The following is a 21,262-nucleotide window of genomic DNA, read 5'->3' as shown; positions in this document are numbered from 1 at the left end:
ATCTTACATCTAGCAATCTATATAATATTGCAGGAAGGATTCATGGGGGACTGGCACTGAGCTATACGTGAAAGCAGTTTAAAAACGTTTCAATATAGCTGTTGACAAGAAAAGCAAGAAATGCGTGGGGGGACTCGCACTGAGCTAGCTATTTTCGCATGATCGGATGCATCCTCTATTTGTTATTAGTGAAAGACTCGAAATAACTCACTTGCACACGTACCTTGCACTCTTCGCCCAACGAGCTGCAGATCAGGTTCATTTTGGGTGATTAATTTGGTTAAATGTAGATTGAAACTGAGAACTAAATCATAATTGAGATCAAATTGCTCCTCACAAACAATCACGCGAAAGGAAGTGGACATTGGCATCGCTTTAAAAATGCTCACGAGTTTGATGATACTACTACTATAATCACATTCAACCAGTTAATTAAACAAACCTACCTACATGGGAAGGCCTTCATGAGCCTCAGAATCCACCGTTTTGGTGTGGTACGTACTCAACAGCAGGAGCTCTGTGCAAAGTTAACAATGCTCTTAACTTCGGCCTTGGAAGCTAATTATATCAAAGAGCATTACGGCTTTATTAGTTAAGTACATCCACCTATCCATTATCCTGGCTAACTCTTCAAGAATGATGTACAATGCTATTAGATAACTGGCTACGTATCAGGCAATTGAGGCCAATTAATAACCATATTTTTGCTGGGGAGATTATTTGCGCTGTGTTCGATGCCCTCCATGAGTGCAAGTTGCAATCTTTCTATGATTTCTTTGTTTTTCTCCTGTTAATTGGTACAGTTTTGAACGACAAACTCCACTCTGCAGCAGTGAGGTGAGGGGTTACAAAGGCAGTTCCAACTATCAGGGTCCTGTTTCGATTATGCATGTATGTTGTTGGAATGGAAAGGTGAGGTGCAGTTGTAGCAAATGGCTTTAACAAGGTTTATATACCGTAGTTTTCTTTGGACAAAACCAGTCTGATTTCTCAGATGGACAACAGGAAGAAAATGGCTATGGCATGTTGACACAGAAAGTAAATCAGGCTCTTCTTGGGCCCCAAAAATTTCCACCCCAAAATTTATACCCATTTAAAAGTAAGTTAATATTTAAACTCGATTTTTAGTGGATGTTAAACAGAAAATTTTGAATTTTCTACCAATCTGATAACAATAAAATGTCATTATTATTTCTTATCATACGACATGCGAAAAATAAAAAATAAAATAAAATAAAATTTGAAGTGAGTCATAAATGTTGTGTAATTAGATATATCCATACTCATTGATATAAATGGGTGACTCATTTTGATCTATTTATTAAAAGGGTGCAAATGAATTGATCCAATTATACCCATCATCTAATTATAACCGATCCAAACTCACACCATTTTGATGCTGGAAAACTAGCCTAGCTACCTAATCAATAACCATTCATGCTTTGTTGCACCCCATTTATAGCTGAACCCACCACGATGGACCTCAAATATGTATGTAAGAATATTTCCATACGACGTAAACTCCCAAGTGTGTGGAAATAGAAGTACTAGATTCCGAGTGTTGATACCACACGGTCTGGGCATGAACTATGAACTATGAACATGATGATATAGAGCAGAAAAATTTGGCCCAAAAATTAAGGTACGATGATTAATCATTTGCTCAAAAATCCGAAGACGAGCCCAAATATTTTTTTTTTTTTTTTTTGTGAGTACAAGAGTAATTTCATATTAATAATAATATATTAAAGAATTAAAATTAAAAAAATTCAATAAGGCTCGACGAACTTTCGAATCTTGTCATTGGATACTCGAACACGATTTGGTAGCCCTATTGAACTACTCGAATTCAACTCGAACTTGATCAACTTGAGTCCAAGTCAAATTTTTCACTGAACTGCTCTTGAGCAACTTGGTTCGATTGCAACCCTACAACCTTTGGTTAAAGCAATGCAGTAGATTGGAAACCGGACGGAAAAAGGCAAACAATGGAAAATTGACTAGTTGATCCGGTCTTCTTGAGCCTAGCAAGTACTTACTACTTAGAGATAGCAATTGTAACAGATGCAGGGCAGGCCATTCCTCGCAGGTACGATGATTAATCATTTGCTTAAAAATCCGAAGACAAGCCCAAAGACTTTTTTTTTTGTGGGTATATGGATAATTTCATAATAATAATAATATATTAAAAAATTAAAATTAAAAAATTCGATAAGACTCGACAAGTCTTCGAATCTTGTCATTGGATACTCGAACCCGATTTGATAAGGCTGTCGAACTACTCGAATTCGATTTGAACTTGATCAACTCGAGTTCAAGTTGAATTTTTCGCCGAACTGCTATCGGGCAGTTTGGTTCGATTGCAACCCTACGACGTTGGAAACCGGAACGAAAGAGGCAAATAATGGAAAATTGACTGGTTGATCCGGTCTTCTTGAGCCTAGTAGCCGTAGGTACGTACGATGATTCATCATCAATTCATCTGCTGCAAAAATCTGAAGATTAGATGGGCCCAAAGAATTTTTTTTCTTTTCAAATAAAAGTCCATACAACAACATTCAACAATAGAATAGAGAAAGAATCAAAGCGGTGTGAGCAGCAAATAGGCCATAAGACAGGTCAAAACGCAGGAGATGTGACAAATGCCAACTCAACTCCGAGTCGGAGATTCATACATAATATATTTTAGGGAAAATCGCCAATTTAGTCCCTAAACTTTTTTTTTTCGTCAATTTAGTCCCTATAAATTATTTATAGCCAATTTAATCCCTAAACTTATATTTCGATTCCAATCAAGGAACTTAGCGGCGGCGCCACCTCATAATTTCCATCGGCTTCCAGATCTAGGAACCCAGAAGGGGTATTTTAGGGACTTCCATATTTTTCATATTTCCCTTTGACTTTCATCTTATTTCTATATGGTCTTCACCTTCAACGACACCTCCCTCTCCTCTATCACATCAGAGCGTCTACTCCGGGCTATGCAGAGCGTCTACTCCGTCCTCTGCTCCCTCAACCTCCAGGACAAGGTCTCCATCACCACTGCCCACTCCCTCGCCGTCCTCCAGACCTCCTACCTCCCCTTCGCCTGCAGGTTCCACCCGGACCTCACCCCCTGCTTGACTGCCATCCTCAACTTCCATCTCAAGACCGGCTCCCCTTTCCTCATCAATGCCTACCCCTACTTCGCCTACAAGGCCAACCCCAAGCAGGTCCCTCTGGAGTTCGTCCTTTTCCAGCCCAACTCCGGGATCGTCGATCCCGCCACCCCTACTGTATTTATTCCAGTGTAAACAATTATAATAAACCCCAGTTTCCTCGAAACTTTGTAAAAAAATTAAAGAATTTCCATCTTTGCCTCCTCATCATCGGGATGAATTATGCAGAGTTATCTCCTTCAAAAGCTTGTTAAAGTGCTGGGAAGAAGATCAATGGGGTGCGTGCCATAGCTGCTTTGGCATTGTATAATGTATAGTTCTAATATATAGTATATCCAAAGCCTTACTCATCATTACGCACCACATACAATTTGTCTGGTGCTCAGCGAAGAAGGGCCGGCTTAGATTATGGGCGCACCAACTACGAATGCTTTGCAAAGTTGAATTCCTTCAGGATTCCGCTATAGGAAACCCGCAAGCGGGTTTCAGGCTATTTAACAAATTACTTAAAAAAAAAAATTTTTTTTTACATGCAAGCTGCGTTGAGTTGCACATGCCCATCGGAGGGCCCTAGGATGCCCAGCAAACCTCCCCTCTCATCCTCACCCTTCAGGTGAGGGTTTGAGAGTATGTGTTTGATATAAATAGAACAGAAACGCAGCTTTTAGTCATTTTACATAAGGGGGAAACCCGCAAGCGGGTTTCAGGCAGGCTATTTAACAAATTACTTAAAAAAAAAAAAAATTTACATGCAAGCTGCGTTCTTCAAAAGGGTATTTTCGTCTATTCACTCAGGAAACCCGCAAGCGGGTTTCAGGCAGGCTATTTAACAAATTACTTAAAAAAAAAAAAAATTTACATGCAAGCTGCGTTCTTCAAAAGGGTATTTTCGAGACCGGCTGGCCCTCCAAGGGGGACACCGACGAGGCCGGAGCCACTCCGGAGAATGCCAAGAAGTACAACGGCAACCTCATCAACAAGCTGGTGTGCGGGAAGAAGGGGACGCCCATGAGGCCCAACGCCGACTTGAACATCTATGTCTTCGCCCTTTTCAACGAGAACATGAAGTCCAGCCCAACCTCCGAGAGGAACTACGGCCTCTTCAAGCCGGATGACTCCTCGGCCTACTACATTGGCTTCAACAGCACCGGTCTCCTTTCCACTTCCTCCAATACCTCCACTACTCCTAGTAGTACTGGTAGTAGCAGCAGCAGCAGTAGTAGTGTTCCTCTTGGCTCCTCCTCCTCCTCCGGTAGCACCACTTCTTCCACAGCAGTAGTAGTATCATAAGATGAAAGTCAAAGAGAAATATGAAAAATATGGAAGTCCCTAAAATACCCCTTTTGGGTTCCTAGATTTGGAAGCCGATGGAAATTATGCGGTGGCGCCGCCGCTAAGCTCCTTGATTGGAATCGAAATATAAGTTTAGGGATTAAATTGGCTATAAATAATGTATAGGGACTAAATTGACGGAAAAAAAAGTTTAAGGACTAAATTGGCGATTTTCCCTATATTTTATTTTGTTGTTGCAAAGTATGCCGAAATCATTTACTACTACTTCGATCCTTTTTTTTATTATTTTTAAATGCTAGTAATATAATTTCCTTTCCTGGTTGGGAATAGAGGACATGTGGCACCCAGCGGTGACATACTTCTTGTCTCAGCAATTATTAAATTTAAGATTTCCCATAACCATTTTTATATCCACATCTACATAGATGATAAATGTGTGTGTGTTAGTATATTACTAAGCGACATTCTATTCATATAAAACTAGTAAGTAATACTTATTAAACTGCTCAGCTAATTTTCACCTGCATAATATCTTCAATTTATTATTAGTCCTAAAGGTTAATCGATAAGAACTCTGAAAGTTTCATATCTTCTGGATAATGTCCACCTCAAACTACTTGAATGAATCATAAATCTACACTTTGTTTTTCTTAACTCTACGAGTATGATTTGGCTGTTCAAGCATGTGCATGTTGCAATGTAGTAGTAGTGCTATCCAAGAAAAGGTAAAATAAAATACATTAAGCCAAGCCCCTTCAGTTTCAGCTAGGAGTGGCAATTTTCGACACGACCTGAAAACACGATACGAATCTAACACGAAATTAATGGGTTTGAGCTCAGGTTTTGCGGATTCAGGTCAGAATCGGGTCGAACTTGATAAACCCGAAAAGAAAACCGGTCGAATTCGGATCAACCTGTGGGTGACCCGATAACCCGTTTACGAATTAAAAATAATTTAATAAACATAAAAATTATTTTATCTAACTAAACTAAGTTATTCTTTTTTTTCCAAAGGCATTAATCACTTAATCCTAAATGAGTTTATTTAACTTGTGTGAAGTTGAAATTATTATATTTGGACAAATAATGTAGTATATTATTTTTTACTTTTACACTGTTTTAATTTATTTTATATTTGATTTGGGATAAAACACTTTTACGGTGTTTTAATTTATTTTAGATTTGGTTTGGGATTATTTATTTTAATTTTTATTACTTGATTATGTAATTAGTCTTGTGCAAAATTGGTTTTATTAGAAATTACCAGCGATAAATTAATAAATTAAAATTAAGTTTCGGGTCGACCCGTCAACCCGAAATTTTCGGGTTCGGGTCAAATATCTTGACCCCGTTTCGGGTTGACTGGTCAGGTTCGAGTCAGCGAATTTTCTGTTATACCTGGGTCTCAACCCGACCCACCAACTCGATTTGGACCCGATTGCCACCCATAGTTTCAGCTGTCTCTCTTTTTCCGCTTTTTTTTTAAATAACTCGAAACATGTTTCGGTTCGAGCCATTTGAATCCGAGCAAGTACACCAAACCAGAGTACATCGTCACGGTCCTACGCAATGTTTACCTGAGCGAGTCACGGGTGCTCCAGAAAGTAGTTTCGATTCCAAAACTTTTGTGTTCCAAAAAATCCGCACTACTTCTGAATCAACCTTGCGGGCGTCTCTTTTTTTTTTTTTTTTTTTTTCTTTTTTTTCCCTATTCTTGACAATGCATCAAACAACATTTAATTTTCGATGTGACTGAAATGAACTCCGTTGTATGAGTCTTCTTTCAAGTTTCAAGTAACTCAGCAATTGGCCTTTGACACCAAAATTGACCCTCCCACAGAGCTCAGACTGACTGACTTTCGTCGACGTCGTTGTTGGGTCCCCTCCTCCATTAAAAATCTGAGAACCCCAAACAACCCCAAAAAAAAAAAAAAAATTTGCATTTACTTCTATTCTATGAAGTATGAACCTCCATAAGAAAAATTTGCCTGAGTTTATATTCCTGGGCAGTCTCCAAGAAGTTAGGAATTAGATTTCAACCATTTGACTAGACAAGGGTGAAATTGTTTTTTATGAAAAAATTGCTCTGGCAATATCGCCACCCCCTTGCATGCCCTTGTAGTATCTGTGCCTGCAATTGATAGGTGTTAATAGTAAGTTAGTAACTCAATAATTTATCCAATACTAATATAAAAAAAAAAAAACCCCCTATTTGATGAGATAAGATGAATGTTGTTTCATTGAGGGATAAGTTTATGGTCATAGTATTTGTTAGGGAGAAACAACTCGAGAAAATCCATCAAAGAATCCAATATATAAGTCAGAAACTCAATTCTGATTCAAAAACTTAAACTATTATATTTCGAACACTTATTTACATATTAATCGCTCTTTTTTCATCTCTCAGACCAATGTGAAACATAATTCTTTACTCGTGAACCTAACAATATTTCCATGAATGCAAACTAATATCCCCACAAGACAAGAGTTCCACTTAAAAAAAACGATGCCAGAATAATACGAGGAAGTTGCTTAATGGAAACATCGATCCTCCATTTGGGAGTGTCTAGACTTTCTTTTAGTTGTGGCTGTTTTTGTATCTTCTGTTGAGTGCATAGTTTTCATCTGCATTTGTTGCAAGTAGCAATTGGATTTGGGGTAATAATCCTATAACCTAGGACGTAGTATTTGAATCCTCCCAAACGCATCATTACACAAAATACGTTAGCCCAGTACCTTTATTTATTTATTATTCGGCTCGACCAGCATTATTGTCTTGTTAATTAACTGACAAGGACCTCTTGGCCAGCTTGAAATTTTATAAATCAAGTTTGATCATCATGTTCATCAATTTTTTTTTTCTTCTTGTTATGTATTTTCAGCCACGTTATAGATGGTTGGAAACTGGATGGTAACTTACTCATCTTGCCATTCATATATATATACATATATGTATGTATGTATGTATGTTACAAAATATAGAGGAACTATAATTTTGTTCATGATCCAAAAAAGAAATCTAAAATCTAAAGAAAGCATTGAGCTTACTAAAAATCCACAAGCTATACATAAGAAGCTACTCTAACCAATTTCTCCAGTTCAAGGCGACAAGAGATTGAAATGTCTAGCATTGACGTGATTTCAACTGTGATCTTTGAATTCATGATATATATACAAAAGTTGAATATCAAATTTAACTTTTGCATACGTTTGCCCTTTTATCTTAAGAAAATATTGCGCAGCTGGCCAACTCCTTCGGCTGTTATTTTGAGTTGGATTTGATTGTAATGCGAGATTTGAGATGGGAATTAGCAATAATTTTAAAAAAAATTTGTACTGGTAGAATTTTTTTCCACACAAATTTTCTATTCTGTTCAATTTCTTTTACAAAGAGAAATCAATCTGCAGAGAATTCAATTCTTAATTTCTAAATGTCTACAGACCAATTATATAGTATACACAAAATTGTCAGCAATGATATTTTTTGGTGGCTCTATTTTTCTTTTGATCTTGAATTCTTGATAACCCAATTACAGGAAGACGAAGAAAGCCTTGAAGAATTCTTGATAGCCCAATTCTTGAATTCTTGATGTAGTACTATACTACTACTACATTTTTCTTCATGAAGCATTTGGAAGAATCTCTAGTACAGATACTCAAGTGACTTTAGTTTGTATGGTAATTACAAAATGCATCCAGAAAGAATACGTGATTCTTACTTTTTTGCCCCCTCATTGTTTAGTCGGAATATTCCATTACTAAAATTCTTTAATTCAGGTTAATATTATATTTCTACAACCGTTTATTCTTTTTTGCATGAACTATTATTAACTTGAAAACAAGTGTATCTATTTTGAGCTTTTGTTAGAATCTTACGATTTGAGGATCCTCATATTGTGACTTGCAAAAAGATCCGAAATAGGAGCATAATTTTGAAAACCATTTTTTATATATATTGCTTAGTATTAACTTTTTTTATACACTGATATAGTATAGTGTTTGTTTTTTACATCAGCGGCTACAAATATATGCTACATATGCATGATTTAACTTTTAAATTTGAATTCGTATTATATGACATGATCTAAATCTGTTAGTATAAAAAAAAATTACTCTATTCCTAAAAGAGTAAAATGCCTTTAACCTTTAGAAGCAATTGCTCTATGCTCATACAACTTTTTAAAATGAAAACATTGCTCTAATTTTAATGATTCTTGATCAACATATACCCAAATTTTAGAAACATTTTATTTTTTTTATTCCCCAACAAAATTTTCATTCTCTATTCCTTCTCCTTCTACTCTTCGTTTCTACACACTTCCCCTTCCACCAAACCCTTACTTTTCCTTGAACCCATCTCAAAAATAAAAATAAAATAAAATAAAACTAAACTAAACACCAGATATTAGCAAAACACCTAGTATTAGGTCATCAAAAAATCAAGGAGTCCAAAGTACAAAGAAGAAGATTATGTAAAAAGAAATACTGTGGAATTAAAAAACAAAAAACAAAAAGAGCATCCACACTTGAATGCCATTCTTGTGCAAAGTCGGCATAAACAAAAGTTTGGATGGGCAAAGCGCAACATTTCCCCGTATATAGTGCAATTAACCCATAAAATATAATCTTGGATTTCCTAAAATATATATATCCTTATACTATATAAGATTGAGTTTTGGTCAAAGAGGGAGCTGAATTTCAACCGCATGGGCGGAGGCAATTTAGAAATTTGAAAAAATGTGTTACTTTTTTCAAAGTTTTGATACAACTGATTGCAGCATGTGTTTGGGTGTTTTTACATTAAAACTCCCATGTTTGTACATTTAAAACTTGTATTTATAGACATATCTGGGTATTTGTGGAATGTGGGCTTATTTGTCGATCATTTGTGCATTTGGTCCAATTCATATAAGCGTGTGTTTTTATGCAATTACTGAAATGGGAATCAATGCTGTAATTGCTGTATAACTCCATTTCAATTATCTGAAACACTCATAATTGTATTAACACCTGCTTTGCTTTCCTATGTCTGAAGCTCAGCCGTTTAAAACAATTTCTCTATCAGCAATAAAACACTATTTACATCCCAATTAAATGACCAATAAATGTGGGTATGCTGCTGAGTTATTGTCTGAGCATCAGTTATGGCTCTTTTAATTCTGCCTCCTTCACATTCTTTGGTTTTCCCCTTTTGGCTTCCAAAACTGCTTTATTTTTTCAGCCTTTACACTCAGCATTTCATAATGGTTTTCAGTAGAAGTTATATTTCCTTAGTATTACTTAATATGCGCTGTTATCTTATGTTTATCTTCATTTACTTGCTCACCACAAACACATAAAAAATCCGCTTTAACCACATGTGCCAAACACCCGCGACATTCCTCCTAGTATATATAAATATTATATATATATATATATATATATATATATAATCTTGGGTTAGAGTAATAATAACGTTCATTCCCGTTTGCCACTCTCCACAGACGCAAGTTTTCATTAACGTGTGCTGATTGCTGACTATGATCAACCAACCACAAGCTTTAATTAATCTATGGTGACTATGAACTGAAGTCTGTGGTCAAACATCAATCAAATGCTATTACCAATTTTTGGAATAAGAAAAATGCAAAGCAATCGATTCATTCCATAACAATGCCATATTTAAAGGGAAATTATATCTTTTGGACCAAAAGTCATCACAAGTTAATGCAACATATATTACCATACTTGTCGTTTTTCCCTTTCTATTCGGTGATATAAGGCCGCTGATAAAAGACACTTCACATGTATTATTGACAAAAAAAATGCATATCCTTTCGTCCTGAATTCAAACACTTTCTATATCAATGTGAAATTGATGCCCCGAACTTATTCAATAATCAATGAAGTCTTGCTAAAGATGGCAACGGGTCGGGGTTGGGGCGGGGGACCGCTGCCTACAAATTCCCCCCCACCCCTTCCCCCGCCTTGTCCCCGCTTTTCCCACAGGGTTAATAAAAATTTATTATATAATTTTATTATAGTTAAATTTTAACAAATAATCAAGTACTAAAATATCAACACATCACCAAATTATTATTCATTGTAATTTCATAATTGAAACTTATAAAAACAATCAAACAAAAGTTATTTGAATACAATCCAACATGATGAAATAAATACAACTAAAGTAGTCAAGTTTTCACTTTTGGCACAAATACAATCACTAATTTATTATTGTGTTTATGCTTTGTTTTTGAGAAAAAAATGTTATTGTATTAAGTGTAATTAGGGATTTAGTATAAATGTATTAGTAAATTTAGTATAACCAATTAATAATTTGTATTAGTACACATATATAATTATTAGTATAATTGATAATATCAATTATATTACATGTGCTAATATACATTATATAATACACATAACTAATAATATCATTATCATAAGTTTGTAATTAATTATATTATATATTATATATAATTATATACATATATATTTTTTATATATTTATTTCTAAGCGGGGGGGAAAATCAATTAAGCATTGTTTCAACAAAAAAAAAAATTAAGCGTTGTTTTGTATTAGTATTTGAGACTTTCACGGCTCTAATAAAATACTATTTGTATTCTATCGTTTTAAATTTTAGGGATGCAGATTGAGTTTCGTACAATAGCTCATATTCCTTACATAACACTCGAATTGAAGGAAAAGTTCATTTACTTCACTGTCCAATTAACTTTGCAATCTGTTCTGTCGATATTTATTTGCTCTAAATATTGATGTATTTTTTTGAATTGTACCTCCTTTTTTTCTCATTTGTTAAACCCAACCCCGCCACCAATCCGACAATGGACCGGTTCAGTGGGTTTATGGTGCAAGTTGATCGGTTGAATCAAGTTGACCGGTTCAGCAGTATCACTTGTCAAAGAGTAGATGTTTGGTATACTGAGAAATCATCTTCGAGCATAGCAATCCCTCGCTGGCCATTTGGTTTAGTGGTCATCACCATTAAAGGTGATGCTGGAGGTCAGGGGTTCAATCCCTGCCTCCCACAAATTTGCCATAATTTGTGGCGGTCTTAATTGACCTTCATCGATGGAGTCTGTACTCACATCGAACCCCCTCCCCTTCCCCTTAGACTAGGCTAGATTAGGTTATAGGACATCTATCGTTTCGACAAAAAAAAAAAAAACCCTCGCTGCACATCTTTCAACTGTGTAGAATGAACAAGAGCTCATGACAATCACATAATGCTTTCGCTCTTATGCTCATCAATACCATTATTTTCTTTCTCTGCCATTTCTTTCTCGCAGCCCAGCAGATGAATAAAAGAAACCTGAGGCTAACACCAATCTTCCCTTCAAAATAAAAAACACCAAAATCTTTCAAGTTATCCAAAAGGAAGAATTTGGACAATATGATGTGTATATCTTTGACAAGTGCATAATGTCATTTTTTTCACTCCATTCTGAAAAAGAATCAGCCAAAAACAAAACATAAGAAATCTGGTAATCCTTTAAAATACAAACTATTGTGAATTTATCGGATAACAACCCACAAAACTAAAACAATTTGCATTTTTTGACACAATTTTATATGACATTCTCTCCACTGCCTAACATAGCTATCAATCAACCTGTAAAGACCTTCACAACTCCTCTTGAAAGAAGTTTGGTCCTTGCAATGAAAGTGAAGTTGGAGTTTGCATCTCTAACAGCCTCCTTAATTGCAACATTAGCAAATCAAAGAGTATGATGTGTAACAAGTATTACTCAAAGAGTTAATCCCATAATAAAGCACATGACATCATTACGAATACTATAGAATAAATAGAATGATCCATTAACACAAAAGAGTATTGTGATTTAGCGGTTGCTACTTAAGTTTGTTAGTTCCAGCATACTAGCAAAGTCATGAATTGTGTGTTCGAATTTTATTATCAAATACTAAGAAATTTTTTAAAAAAAATTGCTGGTTTTTAATTTATGAATTGTGTGTTCGAACCTTATTATCGAATATTAAGAAATTTTTTAAAAATTGCTGGTTTGTAATTGATGATCGGCAAATGGTTAACTTTTATATGAGAAGTCATGAATCGTGTATTCGAACCTTGCAACCCAATATTAAGAACTTTTTGCAAATTGTTGATTTTTTTTTTAATTTTTGACTGATGATAGTTAATATTTCAACAGAATACTTCTTGCAGTCCAACTCGCAACCCAATCCAATTAAGTGTACGGTTCATGTGGTTGGCCGATTGGATTGTCGGTTTAATCAAGTTTAATAGTAAAAATCTTTAAATAGTAAAAAATGAAATGAGCAAAGGTGTTTTCTACTTTTAACAGCTATTTTATTTGTTGACTTAACAGACTTAAAACCTGATAATTTAAAGTATCCTAAAAGTAGAGTTGACTTGTTGTCAAATGATCTCTCAATTGTGCGTACCAAACTTTTCTTTGGGCCTTCTTTTTTTTCTTTTTTTGAAGTCAGTGATATACATCACTTTTTGATCATAGTAGGGAGGGTCATGTTTGGGCACCGCAAATGCAAACACAGCAACAACACACACTACAACAACATACATTTAAAAGAGTATGATGTGTAACGGTTGGGTTGCATACAAATTGAATTGCTCACGAGCAGTTCGAGTCAAAACTCGACTCGAATTCGGTATTAATCGAATTCGAGTCGAGTTCGAACCGATCAAGTCGAACATGAGTTCGAATTGAAGTTTAAAAATACTTAATTTGCTAGATCACGGCTGACTCGATATATATATATATATATATTAATAGTGAAATTACATGTTTATTTTTAATATTTTATTATTTATTAAAAAATTATTATTTTATTTATTTTTAAAAATAAAATAATTATTTTTTAATTTTTTAAACTCAAGTTTGAACTTTATATTTAGAGCTCGTTGAGCTCGAATTTGCTGAAATTTACTCGAAACTTGTCTCGATTAAATTAAAATTCTATTCGACTTGATTCATTTGCGTCCATGGTAACAAGCACTGCTGAAAAAGTTTATCACCAAAACTATAAATTTGAAATCCGAGTAAGATTACGTGAAGTCCAGGTACAAAAGAGAATACAGATGATAAATAGGGTGGATATATATTCGATTACTTCAAAAAAAAAAACCATAAATAAGAGAATTGTGATGAATAATTACAAGATTAAGTAAGAAGTAAGAAGAAGAAGAGGCCATTCCAATTTGAATGGGTTTAAAGAGCAAAAGATAAAGTTGGCCAGTTTCCTCGTTACTGTAGTCCCACCGCCCTCGAAAGCCTCCAGCACTGCACACACACACGCAGCTTTTTTGTCCCACCCGAAGGAACTCTCTCTCTCTCTCTCTCTCTCTCTCTCCTTCTCATGCTCTTCTTCTCCTTCCCTTGTTCACTTCCTTTCTCTCTCTAAACTCCAGTTTTGTAATTTTGTGTTGATGACCTACCGCTCTCCCCTCCCCCCTAGCCCCACCCCCCAACGGGCAACCTCTCTTTCTCTCTCTCTCTCTCGCCTGGCCTGGCCTATTTAATTTTTTCTGTTGCTTTCCAAACTTGAAAGAGTTTCTTTCTTTTTTTCTTTTTTTGGCAAAAAATTTCCTTGCTTCCGCCATTTATTGGTTTCTGCTCTTTGGAAGCCTTGTTTTCTGGGTTTTCTCCGCATTCGTGATCCCCCATGCCGTTGATAACCCATTAAGGAAAAACAAAACACTTTGCTTTCTTCATCACTTCAACCCAGAGATTAAAACTAATTACAAAGAAGTAGAAGAAAAGATAGGATGAAGAGAGCAAAGTTGGACTTGTTCATGTCCTTGAGTCGGCAGAAGTCGGTGCAGATTTTGATTTTCATAGGGATTCTGTATATAGTTCTAGTGAGCTTGGAGGTCCCTTTTGTTTTCAAGACTGTGTCCCAAGAGGGAATTGGCGGAGGACCTCAATTCATACCCCAAAATGAAGAATTGAACTTGGAAGAAGAACAAGAATCTCCAATTCGCCCCGCTCTGGATTTTCGTCGGCTTCCCAGTAATACTAGTACTACTGCTAACGACGATTCCAAACCCGAAAGGAGGATTCAAGAATTCACTCATCCCTTGTCCACCTTCAATTTTGACGGTGCTGCAAACTCCACCCAGATACTCAAGTCTGCAAAAGAGGCTTATTCGCTGGGCAGACAGCTCTGGGACGATCTCTCCTCCAAATCGTGGGAGGATGGTAATAGTCTGAATCCGGCAGCTGCTTTGGACAAGAAGAACAGGACCAAAGAAGAAGCCTCCTCCTCCTCCTGCCCGCATTCGATATGGATGGCAGGGGATGAATTTTGGGAGAAAAAGGGGAGACTGATGGTGTTGCCCTGCGGGCTCACCCTGGGATCACATATAACCATTGTGGGCAAGCCCAAAAAGGCTCATGCCGAGCACGAGACTAGGATTTCGTTGCTCAGAGATGGGCAGTATGTGATGGTTTCGCAGTTTATGATGGAATTGCAGGGTTTAAAGGCTGTGGATGGAGAGGACCCTCCCCGAATTTTGCATTTCAATCCCCGGTTGAAAGGAGATTGGAGTGGAAAGCCCGTGATTGAGCAGAATACTTGTTACAGGATGCAGTGGGGGACCTCCCAACGCTGTGAAGGATGGAAGTCCAGGGTTGATGAGGAGACTGGTCAGTAATTTTTGAAATCCCACCTTCCCCCCCACCCCCAACATTTCTGAGTATATATTAGATTGCTGCTTTTTCTAGTATTTGATTTTTAAAATTGTTACCTGATTATAGCCGACTGATCTTGATTAGCTCTATGAGGTTGGGGAACTCATTAGACTGATTGGATTTCGGTATGGTGATCAGTCGTGTTCTGAGTGTCTATATTCCGTTTTCTCTGTTTTCCTAGAAGCCGTAAGGTCAATAGAAAAAAAGGCATATTTGCGTCGTTCTTGGGATTTGCTAATATATCTTTATCAATTGAGTGAATGTATTAATTCAGTGATATTAAACATAGGTACTATTTGGACATCTTTTTGCAGTTGATGGTCAGGTGAAATGTGAAAAGTGGATTAGAGACAATGACAATCACTCTGAGGAAACAAAAGCATCTTGGTGGTTAAACCGGTTGATAGGAAGAACAACGAAGGTCTCTTTCGATTGGCCTTTCCCATTTGCAGAGGACAAGCTGTTTGTTTTAACTGTAAGTGCTGGCTTGGAGGGTTATCATGTCAATGTGGATGGGAGGCATGTAACATCATTTCCTTATCGAACTGTAAGTTGCATGTTAGTGACATTTGTGTATAGGTTTTGTGGTAAATGTCAACCATTTATAAGGTTCTTAATAGGGTTTTGCGCTCGAGGATGCAACTGGATTGACTTTGAATGGGGACATTGACATACATTATATTGTTGCTGCTTCCTTGCCCACATCGCATCCTAGCTTTGCTCCACAGAGGCATCTAGATATGTCACCAATATGGAAGGCTCCACCTCTTCCAGATAGACCTGTCGATCTGTTTGTTGGTATACTTTCTGCAGGCAACCATTTCGCCGAGCGCATGGCTGTGAGGAAGTCTTGGATGCAGCATATGCTTATTAAATCTGCAAATGTTGTTGCTCGGTTTTTCGTGGCTCTGGTATGTCAATTAATTGTAGTATGTGTTGTAAATCCAATTCATAGTGTAGTGAAGCTAGCTTAGCCTGATGGTATTTGTTTGTTTTATGATGTCTGGACAGCATCCAAGAAAGGAAGTGAATGTGGAGTTAATGAAGGAAGCTGAGTTTTTTGGTGACATGGTCATGGTTCCTTACATGGATCATTATGACCTCGTTGTACTGAAAACAGTTGCCATCTGTGAATACGGGGTGAGTAGCATTTTGTGGAAGCCTTAATCTTTCAAGTTCCATTTTTACTCTGCTGTAAGCGTATCAGTTGCCTATTTAGGTTCGCAAAGCTGCTGCAAAGTATATCATGAAGTGTGATGATGACACATTTGTGAGAGTGGAAACAGTTCTTAAGGAAGCAAATAAGATGCCGGAGAATAGGAGTTTGTATATTGGCAACATCAACTACTACCATAAGCCCCTGCGGAGTGGGAAATGGGCAGTAACATACGAGGTGTGTTTCAACATCTGGTTTTATTTTCCATACGTGTGGTTCTTATTCAGTGTCATAACTCCTTGTTATTGGATGAGGGAAACTTTTGGAATTCATTCAGCTATAGTTAATTCTAATTGCAAGTTAAAGCCCTTGTGGTTTTGTGTAGCCTTAGATTGATCCAGTGGTTGACTAACGACTATGAAATCCGTAATTTTCTTTATCTAATTTAATGAAGCAATTTTATTTCATTCATTGGTGTAGAATTGCATTAAAGGGCATGCCACCTACAAGTTGGAAACACCGTTTTTGTGGAGATGCTGTAAATAATAATTTGACTAATTGGATATCTAGTGGTGTTTATAATCATGTTAAAAAGTTAAATCTCTGCCTAGAAATTGCAGATGATAATCATGATCTGTTAAGCCTGGTTACTTCTATCAAATTTTGGTGAAGTCTTAGTTCGCCTTGTTCTTTGAGATCTGCGTTGGAAGTGTCAATTTGTCAAGTTTTCATCTATACAATTAGGACGCTTTTATTACCAGTTTTGTCTCTTGGGATTGTGTAGGAGTGGCCAGAAGAAGTTTATCCACCTTATGCTAATGGTCCAGGCTACATTTTGTCATCAGACATTGCGAACTTCATTGTATCTGGTTTCGAGAAACAAAAATTAAGGGTAAAATACTACTGTCATTCCTCTTTCTCTTCCCCCCCACCCCTCCCCCTCTCTCTCTCCACACACGCCACATTTTTCACTTGCCACAACAGACACAGAGACGCCCAAACCACATGCTCACAAAAGCAGATATCGAGCTGATGAATTGCATTACTTTTATTGAGTTATAGCAGATGTGTTTAGCTAGTTCCTTGATGTGCAGTTGTTCAAGATGGAGGATGTGAGTATGGGGATGTGGGTTGAGAAATTCAATAGCTCCAGGACAGTGGACTATGTGCACAGCTTAAAGTTTTGCCAATTTGGATGCATAGAAGATTACTATACAGCTCACTACCAGTCTCCAAGGCAGATGATCTGCATGTGGCACAAATTGCAACAGCTCGGGAAGCCTCAGTGCTGCAACATGAGATGATGAAACTGTTGAGTTTTCGTTTCGGATGACGTGTGCAGCGGAGAATCTCGGGATGAACTGAGATGATGAAACAAGTTTTGCAGTCATATGATGATGTTTTGTAAATTTTGGGAGGCATGCTTTAGAAATGTCTAGAAGCCCATCTATATTCATTAATTTTTTTCCTGTATCTCTTTCTTTGTTTCTCCCCCACCCCTCCCAAAATATAATAGTTCCATCCGAGGATGGATTGCAATTGCAAAGGAGGCTGTTGTTGCATAGATAATGCAGGTATCTCAGTTGACATCTACTATACGCCTTCTACTGTAATTTACCATACCATAGAATTAGTTAGAATCGCAACCAGATTGCTTGGCTGAAGCCATCAAAACGGCGGCTTCTCTTTTGGAATTTTCCTTTTGAGCTAAAAGACGAGTATTTTGTCAGCGGTGATCAGTTCATCACTGGCAGGCTTCCTGGGAGGGTGGGAATGTGGATGTATGGGATGATGTTAGTGGGTGTATCATATGGAACGAAATTCATTCTGGTTGTTAATGAGCTTGTTTGTTGGTGTTACTCACAAGAAGAAGAAAATAAGTCGAAAATGTCGACGTGGGGTAGCCATGGTCGATGTTCTTGAGATGGACAGAACTTTTGTCCAGTCATAACGGAGAAAAAGATACGTTTAGAATACGGAAAAAGGAGCCCATCTACTTTTTTTTTTTTTTCCAAACGACAACAATGATTCCATCTATTTATCATATTTATTCTTCTCCGGCCAGTGGCACTGGCGAGGGACAGTCTATACTATATTATTAGGGGAGGAGGCGGACCTAAGAAGGCTCAGGGATAATTCGGAGAGAACTGAACCACCACCGACCGAATCAGACGGGTGCGATTTTTTGAAGCAAATCCACTTTTAATGTGGCAATCGGTGAGAAGGAGAAGAAATTTGAACATTTTGCAATTTGACATCGCATAGGCTTGTTAACATCGCACCTCGCCGGTGTGGATGTATGGTCAGAAACCTTAAGAGTTACTACAAGAAGAGCACTAACATGGAAAGATGATTCGTTAGCAAAAGGCACTATCTTATTATTGTGGGAGAAAATGACATTTTATTGAAGGAAAGATGAATTTTTTGCTTTCATCACACTATCTTGTCCCAATTAATTCATAGACGACAATGACATTTTGTCTAATCGTGGAATTGTGATTCAAAAGTGAGTAGATGATACCCTAAAGATATGAAAACACGCAGAGACATGGTGGCTAAAAGTTGCAGTTGCATTGTCCTGATTTATAGGGTCGGTCATATGCTGAAGAGTCTTCAAAACTTTTTTGTACCGATCCATACATACACAACACAACTCTGATGTCATCAGTCTTGTCACCTTTATTCATTCATTGCATTTTTTCCCCTTGGTTACGGATTTTTAGTCATCTTCGCTCAACTCACCCTCTTTTTTCTTGCATTGCTGCTGTATATATTATCTAGACCCCAAGAAGACCGAAAAAAAAAAAGCCATTAGAGGAGAATTAAGGAAGAATGAACACCTCCAAAATGATACCACCAATGAGGGTTCCAGAGCAGTGGGCAGGTGCTGCTTCCACCATCCTCAGTTTCTTCTTCATTTTGGACATGATCCGCCGGTGGTGCCCACCGGAGCTCTATCGCCGTCTCACGAAGTTCTTACTAAAGCTGGACACATACTTCTACCCTAGCATCCAGGTTTCCATCCATGAGTTCACTGGCAGCAACCTCAGACTCCACGAAGCCTATCCTGCTGTTGAAGCATACCTCAGCGTCAATTCCTCCAAAACCGTCAAGAAGCTCAAAGCTGAGATGGTGAAAGATCGCCATAAGTTAGTGTTCACCATGGATGAAGATGAGAGAGTGATTGATGAGTTTCAAGGACTCAAAATGACGTGGATTTCCGGCAAAACTAGAACCCCTCAAGGTCTAGGAGGGCCTGGAACGCAATTCTCTGGCAACCCGGAGCCGGAAAGAAGACATTACAGGCTGGTCTTCCACAAGCGTTATCGGGAGCTCGTGTTTGGACCATATTTGGAGCATGTCATCAAGACAGGTAAAGAAATCTGCCGGAGGAACAGGCAGAGGAAGCTTTTCACCAACGGCCATCACAGATCAAGTTGGAGCTACATCTTGTTTGATCATCCAGCTACGTTTGAGACGTTGGCTATGGAGCCCGAGAAGAAGGCAAAAATCATCGAGGATCTTCTGACATTTAAAGACAGCAAGGACTTTTATGCCAGAATTGGTAAGGCATGGAAAAGGGGATATCTTCTTTATGGTCCTCCAGGAACTGGAAAATCAACCATGATCGCTGCAATGGCCAACTTACTGGAGTATGATATATATGATCTTGAGCTTACTTCTGTTGCCGGCAACACGGAACTCAGGAGGCTTCTCACAGAGACGACAGGTAAGTCCATAATTGTCATAGAAGATATTGATTGCTCGCTTGATCTTACGGGACAAAGGAAGAAAGTTGCAGGCAAGAATCCTCCAGATGTGAAAAAAGATACGGGAAAGAGCAGTAAATCTGGAGACAAGGGAGAGAGTAGTGGAACTGGAACAGGAAGCAAAGTCACCCTCTCAGGGCTGCTGAATTTCATTGATGGGCTCTGGTCTGCTTGTTGTGGGGAGCGAATCATCGTCTTCACAACTAATCATGTTGATAAGCTGGATCCAGCTCTCACAAGAAGGGGTAGAATGGACATGCATATTGAGCTTTCCTACTGCAGTTTTGAGGCATTTAAGGTTCTTGCAATGAACTACCTGCAACTTGAGGACCATCCCTTGTTCCAATCGATTCGGAACTTGATGAAAGTGACCGAGATTACGCCAGCAGACGTCGCGGAGAGCCTCATGCCAAAGTCTCCAGACCAAGATGCTGAGAGGAGCCTCCGGATTCTGATACAAGCTCTTCAAGAAGCCAAGGAAAAACAGGAAGCCGAGGAAAAACAGGAAGCGAAGAAAGAAGTGAAGGAGAATGAGTGCGATAAGGTGTCTCTGTGGGTCTTGCTTAGCAAGTACTTGACTCCCTATACAGTGTTCCACCTGGATCCAGCTATCGGTGTCCAGAGAGAATGAGGGCAAAGAATCAAAGAGAAAGGTACCAACCAGGACGATGACAAGACAACCCCATAGGAACTAAATGATTTGAAAGTACCAGCAAAATTAAGCTGAATTTAGAGTTATGAAGTCACCACTCGAGGAATCAGCATCGTGTCCTGTTGCTTTGTAGGTTGAATTGAATGTATAATTCCTCTAGACTGTTTTTATGTGGAAGTAGCCACATCTTGCCTTAGCCCCTTCGGAGCAGCATCTGCAACTTCATAGGCTTTATGTTGTTGCTCTTTTAAGGAAGTAGTAATTCGCACATATTAAAGTACCCTTTTAATATAATCTTCGCGTAGCCACGCCAACAAAGTCTGCACCAAGCACAGTCCTGTTGCTTATACAAAGTTGAAACACCATTTGGTTTTTAACCATATATTTTCTGTACTTTGCCGATGCAAATGGTTGAAACATATTCTGCACACACTCTATAACTTGCACTAGATAACAGAGAAAAGGCAGATCGTTACTAGAGTATATTACAACGTAGCTGCTTCCGAAAGAATCAATCCATCAATCCACCATGTACGAGAGG

At 37.8% G+C, this 21,262-nt stretch overlaps 3 protein-coding genes across 3 annotated transcripts; 2 read left to right on the top strand and 1 right to left on the bottom strand.

The window, feature by feature from the left end:
* Nucleotides 1-2,969: 2,969 nt before the first annotated feature.
* Nucleotides 2,970-5,038, bottom strand: LOC113769443. The gene is made up of 3 exons (XM_027313889.1): nucleotides 5,025-5,038; nucleotides 4,018-4,422; nucleotides 2,970-3,273 (listed from the first exon to the last, which is right to left on the bottom strand). The coding sequence occupies exons 1-3, from the start codon at nucleotides 5,036-5,038 to the stop codon at nucleotides 2,970-2,972; spliced, it is 723 nt and encodes a 240-aa protein (XP_027169690.1).
* Nucleotides 5,039-13,926: 8,888 nt separating this feature from the next.
* On the top strand, nucleotides 13,927-17,973 carry LOC113769539 (hydroxyproline O-galactosyltransferase GALT6-like). The gene is made up of 7 exons (XM_027314010.1): nucleotides 13,927-15,098; nucleotides 15,458-15,690; nucleotides 15,764-16,054; nucleotides 16,155-16,283; nucleotides 16,363-16,536; nucleotides 17,084-17,191; nucleotides 17,394-17,973. The coding sequence occupies exons 1-7, from the start codon at nucleotides 14,219-14,221 to the stop codon at nucleotides 17,601-17,603; spliced, it is 2,025 nt and encodes a 674-aa protein (XP_027169811.1). The 5' UTR covers nucleotides 13,927-14,218; the 3' UTR covers nucleotides 17,604-17,973.
* A 958-nt stretch (nucleotides 17,974-18,931) lies between these two features.
* On the top strand, nucleotides 18,932-21,010 carry LOC113767680 (AAA-ATPase At3g28580-like). The gene has a single exon (XM_027311854.1). It carries the CDS (start codon nucleotides 19,132-19,134, stop codon nucleotides 20,698-20,700), a length of 1,569 nt encoding a protein of 522 aa, XP_027167655.1. The 5' UTR covers nucleotides 18,932-19,131; the 3' UTR covers nucleotides 20,701-21,010.
* The last annotated feature ends 252 nt before the right edge of the window (nucleotides 21,011-21,262 follow it).

Source organism: Coffea eugenioides, chromosome 4 (genome assembly GCF_003713205.1).
Source record: "Coffea eugenioides isolate CCC68of chromosome 4, Ceug_1.0, whole genome shotgun sequence".
Taxonomy (NCBI): domain Eukaryota; kingdom Viridiplantae; phylum Streptophyta; class Magnoliopsida; order Gentianales; family Rubiaceae; genus Coffea; species Coffea eugenioides.
Note: the sequence above shows the minus strand (reverse complement) of the source record. Positions and strands in the feature narration are given on the sequence as shown.

Excerpts from the sequence above, each read along its gene's own strand:
- LOC113769443 (XM_027313889.1), bottom strand. Across the intron at positions 3,274-4,017 it reads TTGAAGAACGCAGCTTGCAT|TAGGGGTGGCGGGATCGACG; the intron begins GTAAATTTTTTT and ends GAATAAATACAG.
- LOC113769539 (XM_027314010.1), top strand. The coding sequence starts at position 14,219 with ATGAAGAGAGCAAAGTTGGACTTGTTCATGTCCTTGAGTCGGCAGAAG. Across the intron at positions 16,284-16,362 it reads TTGCCATCTGTGAATACGGG|GTTCGCAAAGCTGCTGCAAA; the intron begins GTGAGTAGCATT and ends TTGCCTATTTAG. Across the intron at positions 17,192-17,393 it reads TCGAGAAACAAAAATTAAGG|TTGTTCAAGATGGAGGATGT; the intron begins GTAAAATACTAC and ends CTTGATGTGCAG.
- LOC113767680 (XM_027311854.1), top strand. The coding sequence starts at position 19,132 with ATGAACACCTCCAAAATGATACCACCAATGAGGGTTCCAGAGCAGTGG.